Genomic DNA, 9,164 nt, shown 5'->3' on the forward strand with positions numbered 1-9,164 from the left:
ATTAAAACAACATTTAATGATCAAAAGCAGAGGTTAAAAAGTGGTTAGCTCCAAAGAAGATTTTTTTAATGAAATGGATTTCTTATCCTGTTTTTGGATAATAAATGCTGTATATTACTTGAGTTTTACATTTTAAATCCAAATTAAATATTGACTCTTTAAGATCTAAGGCAAATAGTATTCAATTCTGGGTAAATGCTAATGTTTTTGAGCTATAAATAACCTGCGATTATATTCTCACAGTATAAATATATTCAATACCTTTCTAGCCTTTCTATAAAATAAATATTCCATTTGAATAATAAATAAGCAGTATTCATCTATTCAAATAACAGGGTTTCTTCCTTTTATTTGCATATTATATTTGATATTGTTACTTTTATCCTTTTTACATTTCTAAGGAGACATACATTTGAACAAGTTTGTACATGAATAAATATAGTTTGCTACAAAATAAAAATTTGCAGTGACATATGTTCTGTGATAATCAGGAGTATACAATTATGTTAGAAGACTTCACTACTAATGTTTGAACTCAGCAGCAGACAGTGACAGAATTGGTGACCAGTTACACATGTTATCTCATCCTATTCATTCACTCTACCAAATTTCTATTTAAAAAGCTTTTAAGAAAAAAAAAATATGAAGAAAGTTCAATAAAAAGATAATTCATAGGGAAATAGTAATTTCCTCACAAAGTACAGTTGCTTTGTAGATATGAGGTCAAAGGATAATTGATGCTTGACAAAAGAATAATTTCTGTTACAATTTTAAGGAACATTACTAATTATCACAAAAATAAAATACTATAATTTCACTAACCCACTATCCCATGCCTGAACATGTGAAGATTGAAAATGTCAGATGAGGCCAGATATTGTTTTACTACTTAATCTATCTTCTTTACTATGGGTCAACTTTTTAGATTGAGAGGAAAATATACTTATTCTGGATGCATTTGGATTGAGATTTTTAAAATAGTTACATGTTTAGGTTTTATAATGACTTTTTAGAATTTGGATCTTATAAAATTACCTTGAAAAGTACTTGGCCTTTGTGTACCATTTTCATAGGACAGCTATGCTCATCTTCAGTGAAATTTGACATGTTTTCATTCCCAAAGAGTTGGAGAAGCTGAGATAGAGACTCATTTGACATTTGACATTTTCAAGCCTCCACACTTGGCGAGCTAGGAGGCTAATTCTTTTAAGAGTAATCATCTTATATAACATGTTTATTTTTTGTTGTCATTTCAGTGGATAACCCAAAACTCTATGAAAAAAATAATTAAATATTTACTTTTAATTTATTTTCAGCCTTGTAAGAGATCAAAGAAATGTTTAGTTGTTAATTTCTGAATCTCAAAGTCATCAAAATTTCTTTTTAAATAAAAAGCTAAATATATTAAGAAATATAAAATACACTTGTGTTTCGGTTATTAAAACAATATAGCATCTTAAGTCTACAATGAGAGCAGGTTAAATTTCTGTTTTTGTTTATTTTAATTACTTTGTGGTTTATCCATTATTCCATAAACCCCATCGGTAACCTTCAATTGGTGGAATTCATTGCATTATTTGTATATACAGTTTACTAAAATGAACATTATTTTCCCTAAAGCTTAAATGCTTCTTCTTTTAGGTTGTATAAATATACATTTTATTTTGTGTTAGTTCCTGTAGGAAATGTACTTACAATGCTTCTATCTCTGTCCTTTAAATTTAATTCACATACAAGGACAGTTTAACCTTCATTCAAACCTTTGTATGATTCTTCAGAGCTTTCTAATTATGTAGCTTTTATCAACCCATTGTTTTCCCCATGGATCTTATACACACTATGCATCTCAGCTCCAAACTCTCTACTTAAGTTATCAAGACTATAGGGCTCTAACATGACTTCCCTTCTCTAATATGGGGCCTGTAGACTCATTTATGGTAGTAAGCTTGGACAGTCATACAACTAGTATTATTTGTTTCTGCTTAAATAGGGATTCCTATAATTGCCTAAAACCTTATTTTTCATATACATTGTCATTTTTATAGTGGTTTGCCAGGGAGATAATGATATGCATTATCCCAGTTATTTCATTAGGGGCTGAATAATAAAGCTATTATTTCTATGATCATATCCCTCTCCCGTATGACCAGACCACTAGACATGGTTATTATCACATTGATGTTGTTATGTCTCTAAGTTCATAATAAATTTAAATTTTCATATTTTATACTTCCTTTTGCAGTGTGTGGTGTCTGAGTTATATTCCTTCCCAAAGTAGATTGAGAAGCAATTCCTCTGTGTGCATATATATATATTTTTTTTCATAATATATTTTCACATATATATCAATATAAGTGAAAATGTGTATTATTAATAAATGAATATATATATTATGAATATATATCTAAAAATTTAAGTGTAAAACAGGTATTATTTATTATTATTTTTTAATTTTTTATTTTTTTACTGTGCTTACAATTTAACAAAGCCCAAACAGGCAAGGTTGTTCGACAGGACAAGCAGCCTCAGTTTTTCCTACAGCTAGACCCCTGCTTTGGGACCTCCAACTGATCAAAGCGGTGTGTAGGCACAGTTCACCTGTTCTGCTTCACTCCTCCCCAAACAGGGAGTACTGGCAGCTCAGAGGCCCCACCCCCCATGCTGCCTGAGGACGAGGGTTGCCTTGGTGACATTGTTTGGCTCCAGGTGACCATCCTTGAAACTGCCTCAGCAGGCCCTGGGTCACCAGAAGGGAGGTAACATTCATGGGTTGAGAACGGGGTGTTATGGTGGATCGAGGACAGCCTGCTGGCTTCACCTGGGTGACAAGTTGAGAAGTCCAGCATCCCACGGCTGTAAGACTTCGGAGGTGCGCGTGGAGTCATCTCACCAAGCCGCGGAGGTGTTCGTCCTTCAGGTTGGTGAAGTGTGGAAGACCAGGCGCAGACATGTCTAATCCACAGACATTGGACATCCCTGCAGTGGTTTTTGACACCGGCTCGGGACTCTGCAAGGTAGGCCTGTCTGGGGAGATTGGACCCCGTCAAGTCATCAACTCTGTCGTGGGGCATCCCAAATTCAACATCCCTTCAGCCAGGGCCAATCGCAAGAAGTACTTTGTGGGGGAAGAAGCCCAGTACAGGTATGATGCCTTATATCTGCACTACCCGATTGAGCGTGGACTGGTGACCAGGTGGGATGACATGGAGAAACTCTGGAAGCATCTTTTCGAGTGGGACCTGGGGGTGAAACCCAGCGAACAGCCCATCCTGCTGACAGAGCCTTCCCTGAACCCGAGAGAGACGCGCGAGAAGACTGCAGAGATCCTGTTTGAGAAATTCAGTGTGCCTGCGCTCTACCTGCTCAACCACGCGGCGGGAGCGCTGTATGCTTCGGCCTGCGTGACCGGCCTGGTGGTGGACAGTGGCGATGGGATCACTTGCACTGTCCCAGTCTTTGAGGGCTACTCCCTCCCGCACGCAGTCACCAAGCTCTATGTGGCAGGGAGGGACATCACAGAGCACCTCACGCGGCTCCTCCTTGCCCGAGGCTGTACCTTCCCTTGCATCCTCAACAAGGCCGTGGTGGATGACATCAAAGAGAAGTCCTGCTACATCTCCCTGGAGCCTGAGATAGAGCCATCCAAGAGGCGGCAGGAGGTCCTGACAGAATTCAAACTGCCCGATGGCAATGTCATCCACATGGGGGACCATCTATACCAGGTACCTGAGGTCCTCTTCGCGCCCGACCAGCTGGGCATCCATGACCCCGGGCTCTCCAAAATGGTCTGCAGCACAATCTCCAAGTGCGACGCTGACATCCAGAGCAACCTTTTTGCAGACATCGTGCTGTCTGGAGGCACCACGCTCTTCCCCGGGCTGGAGGAAAGGCTCATGAAAGAACTGGAAGAGATGGCTTTCAGGGGGACCCCCATCAAGATCACTGCTTCTCCTGACAGATGTTTCTCTGCGTGGATTGGTGCATCCATCATGACTTCTATGAGCAGTTTCAAGCAGATGTGGGTCACTTCTGAGGACTTTAAGGAATTTGGCAAATTCGTGGTTCAGAGAAAATGCTTTTGAAGAACATTGCGCGCTGCAAACACCTCAAAATGCCGGTACCAGCTGCAGTACCAGCTGGTGGTGACATGGTCCCTTGGTCTTCAGTACAATGTTCAATAAACCACTTTCCCTGTAGCAGTTTCAGTTTATTCTCTGTAGCTCCAGGGTACTTGCCCATTCCACTGGTCAATGTTTATGTGGTTCTCACCCACCCACCCCGCTTTTTTGTCCTATGGATCTTTTGAGTTGCTTTCTCCAGAGAAAACCTTGGGGTTTGTGTTTGGGCTTTGGCCAGTTTCAGGGGTTCTTGTCAAATGTGCCTGACCCTCATGCCTAGAAGCTGGGTTGATGAGGGTCCCTACAATCTTTACTGCAATTGGTGTCACCGGTGCTTCTGATAGAACCTGTGCACAGGAGGCAGAGTTGCCAAAGAAAGTGGGGAGAGCCAGGAATGAGGTCAAAGCAGAAACCCTACCCTGTTTTTAGGGTGAACAAACCACTTCATTGGATTGTTATTGAGTTAGGACAACAGTGCTCTTGCTGTAACAGGAGTTGAGGCACTATTTTCATGTAGGCACTCATTTCTTTCTTCTTAGTATTGCCTTGACTGCATTCCACATGTTTTTCTTAGATTGTCTTATTTTTTTAAAATTTTTTTTGGCTGTTGATAGATATTTATTTTATTTATCTTTATGTGCTGCTGAGGATTAAACCCAGTGCCTCACACTTGCTAGGCAAGCGCTCTACTATTGAACTAAAACTCCAATGCATAGGTTATCTTTCCATATTATTTTGTTTCAAGAAATTTTTAAGTTTTCCTTCACTTTTTTTTCTTTTTTTTTATTGGTTATTCAAAACATTACAAAACTCTTGACATATCATATTTCATACATTTGATTCAAGTGGGTTATGAACTCCCATTTTTTTTATACAAAGAACTCAAAAACTTAGACAATAAGAGAACAAACAACCCAATCAACAAATGGGCCAAGGACCTGAACAGACACTTCTCAGAGGAGGACATACAATCAATCAACAAGTACATGAAAAAATGCTCACCATCTCTAGCAGTCAGAGAAATGCAAATCAAAACCACCCTAAGATACCATCTCACTCCAGTAAGATTGGCAGCCATTATGAAGTCAAACAACAACAAGTGCTGGCGAGGATGTGGGGAAAAGGGTACTCTTGTACATTGCTGGTGGGACTGCAGATTGGTGCAGCCAATTTGGAAAGCAGTATGGAGATTTCTTGGAAAGCTGGGAATGGAGCCACCATTTGACCCAGCTATTCCCCTTCTTGGTCTATTCCCTAAAGACCTAAAAAGAGCATGCTACAGGGACACTGCTACATCGATGTTCATAGCAGCACAGTTCACAATAGCAAGACTGTGGAACCAACCTAGATGCCCTTCAATAGACGAATGGATAAAAAAAATGTGGCATTTATACACAATGGAGTATTACTCTGCATTAAAAAATGACAAAATCATAGAATTTACAGGGAAATGGATGGCATTAGAACAGATTATGCTAAGTGAAGCTAGCCAATCCCTAAAAAACAAATGTCAAATGTCTTCTTTGATATAAGGAGAGTAACTAAGAACAGAGTAGGGTGGAAGAGCATGAGAAGAAGATTAACATTAAACAGGGATGAGAGGTGGGAGGGAAAGGGAGAGAGAAGGGAAATTGCATGGAAATGGAAGGAGACCCTCATTGTTATACAAAATTACATATAAGAGAATTTGAGGGGGAAGGGAAAAAAACAAGAGAAAGAATTAAATTACAACAGATGGGGTAGAGAGAGAAGATGGGAGGGGAGGGGAGGGGGATAGTAGAGGATAGGAAAGGTAGCAGAATACAACAGTTACTAATATGGCATTATGTAAAAATGGAAGTTTTCCTTCTCATCCTGTGAATTACCTACTACTTTTTCAAATGTGTTTTCCTATGTCCATGTATTCGTATAATTTCTCTGGCTGATTTAGGTGTTGATTTCTGATTCTATTTTGTTGTGATCACAAAAGTATTTTTAAGTTGAATTTAATTTTTATGTTTTAAACACAATATGTACTCTATTCTTATGCCTTGAATGAAGATAAAAATCATTTTGTCATCTCAATAGATAAACAAAAAGCTTTTGAAAAAACTCAACATGACTTTTGCAATAAAATCACTGAATATATTAAAAAGACACCTCAACCTAATAAGGGCTCTATATGGAATGCTCACAACAAAGTTTTACCCAATGGAGGAAAGCTAAAAACATTTCCTCTTAAGTTCAAAAACTAGATAAGGATTTCCATTCTAACTACTGTGATTCAGTATACTCCTAGAAGTCTTAGCCTGGGTAGTTAGGCAATAGGAAGAAATAAAGGCATACAAATAAGAAAAGAGGAAATCAATTTATCCCTGTTTACAGATGATAGAATTCTATACATAAGAAAAACTAAAGTTTCCACCAAATGCATATTATAACTATGAAATTTTAAAAAGTGGCAGGTTTCAAAATCAAGATACAAAATCCAATTGCTTTTTACTATTCATCAATAATGAATTTGCTAAAATAGAAATCAAGAAAGCATCCCATTCACAATAGTTACAAAAATACCTAGTAATAAACTAAGGAATGGAAAGGCCTGTAGAGTGAAAATTAAGAAAAATACCTGAAGACAGGGAATCTCACTTTTATTTATATCCATAGGCAATAATTTGAAAAAAAAAAAACTGCAAACAAATACAATAAAGATCAGTTGAGTGTAGGGAAGTGATGGGGAGAGAAGAGGAGGAAGAAAAGGTAAGTACTGTGGAATAAATTAGAACAAATTATATTCCATGATTGAATTATTATGTCAAATGAACACTAGTATTATGTAGAACTAAAATAACAACAAAATATAGAACAAAACATGGTTGAAAAATTTGAAGAGAACACTAAAGGTTTAATAAACCTCCCATGTCCAAGGACAAGAAGGATTAATACAGTGAAAATTTTTAAAACTACCTAAAGCAATCTATAGATTCAGTGCAATGTCCATTAAAATATCAATGACATTCTTCATAAAAGTAGAAAACATTCTAAAATTCATATGGAATCAGAAACCAAATAGGCAATTCAATATTGTAGAAAAAGAATAAAACTTGATTCACCATAATACTTGATTTCAATATATATTACAGAACCATAGTAACCAAATAGCAGCATGGTGTTGGCATGAAAACAGACTATTAGACAAAGAGTTTAAAATAGAGGTTTCAGAAAAAAAGACCATGTGTATTGAGCTAACTTGTTCCTGATAAAGACACCAAAAATATATATTGGTGAAAGGGCAACCTCTTCAAATAATACTGCTGGGAAAACTGGATATGGATGTATGGAAGACTGACATTCAACCCCCTTCTCCAACCTTGCTCAAAAATCAACTCAAGGTTCATCAAAGAACTCAGTGTAAAACTCAAAACTCTAATATAACTAGAAGAAAAGGTAAGCAATGTTTTTTATTTCTTTACAAGTCTACAAAAGAGCATGAAACAAAAGTAAAAATTGACAAATTAATTACATTAAACTAAAAAGCTTCTCTACAGCAAAGGAAATAATCAGCAGAGTTGAGAGACCATCTACAGACATAGAGAATGAGAGAAAATATTTGATGGTATTCATCTTATAGTCCTAATATCGAGACTATGTAAAGCACTCAAATCTTAGCTAATATTTCAATTAAATTATGTCACTAAGATATTCTCAAAAGACAAACTACAAGTGGCCAATAAATGTACAAAATACTTGATATCATTCACCACCTTGGAAATACATATCAAAACCCTGAGGTATAATCTCACCCTGGTTAGAACAGCTATTGGAGTTACACTAGTTGTGTAATCATATATGAGCATAGGAAATTATGTCCAATTCATTCTACTGTCATTGCTATTTCCGCCCGCCTCCTTTCCCATACATGTGTAATATAACAAAATATGCCCTACTGTCATGTATACATAAAAACAACAGATAAGAAAAAGAAGTAAAAGATACTGGTGAGCATGTGGAGAAAAAAAAAACCAGAATATTCTGTTTGTGGGAATGTAAATAAGTACATTCACCATGGAGAATAGGTTAGAGGTTCCTCAAAAAACTGAAAATGTAACAACCAAATGATGAATCTCCCCCTCTCCAAAGTATATATTAAAAGGAAATGAAATCAGTATGTTAAAGAAACGTCAGAACTCCCGTGTTCCTTGTGGCTCCATTTCAGCCCCCAGCATTTTCTCTTTCCCTGATATCCTTTGTACTTTTGATCCCCTTCCTCTAATCAATAGGTATTCCCTCCATTAATTTATTGTTTTTTCAAATGGTGCATCATACATATGCCTAAAAGTGGAATTCACTGTGATATATTCATACATGCACATTGCATAATTTAGTCATTTTCATTCTGCCATTACTCCTCTTTGCCAGTATCCCTCAACCCTCTTCTTCTACTATATAGTTCTCTATTATATTTTCATGGGATCCTCTCTTTTTAAATTCCTTATTTGTTCCTAGCTTCCATATATGAGAGAAGGTATTTAATCCTTGACTTTCTGAGTCTGGCTATTTCATGTAACTTGGTGTTCTCCATTTCCTCCCATTCACCAGAAAATAACATAATTTCCTTATTCTTTATGGGTGAATAAAACTACAATATGTTTTTATACTACATTCTGTTCATTTGTCTTTTGATGGACATCTGGGCTGGTTTCATAAATTGGCTATTGTGAATTGCACAATGTTAAACATTTCTATGCTTCTATCAATATTCTATGCTGAATTTGGTTCTTTTGGATAAATACAAAGGAGTTAAAGAGCGGCATCATATGTCGGTTCCAATCTTATTCTTCTGAGGAATCTACATACTACTTTCCAATATTGTTGTACTAATTTATACTCATACCAACAACATATGAGAGTAGCTTTTCCCCACATTGTCATCCATTCTTGATGATTGCTATTCTAACTCTGATGACATGAAATCTTACTATAGTTTTGATTTGCATCCCCCTGTTTGCTAAGGGTGTTGATTACGTTTTCATGTATTTGTTGGCTCTTTGCCTTACTTCCCTTCAA

The 9,164-nt window shown here is 36.8% G+C and overlaps 1 protein-coding gene across 1 annotated transcript; it reads left to right on the forward strand.

The window, feature by feature from the left end:
- Positions 1-2,948: 2,948 nt before the first annotated feature.
- LOC124108979 (actin-related protein T1-like) lies at positions 2,949-4,082 on the forward strand. The gene has a single exon (XM_046467499.1). It carries the CDS (start codon positions 2,949-2,951, stop codon positions 4,080-4,082), a length of 1,134 nt encoding a protein of 377 aa, XP_046323455.1.
- The last annotated feature ends 5,082 nt before the right edge of the window (positions 4,083-9,164 follow it).

The sequence above is a fragment of the Marmota monax genome, unplaced genomic scaffold (genome assembly GCF_021218885.2).
Source record: "Marmota monax isolate L192 unplaced genomic scaffold, Marmota_monax_Labrador192_F-V1.1 WCK01_AAM20220418_F8-fsc00054, whole genome shotgun sequence".
NCBI classification, from domain to species: domain Eukaryota; kingdom Metazoa; phylum Chordata; class Mammalia; order Rodentia; family Sciuridae; genus Marmota; species Marmota monax.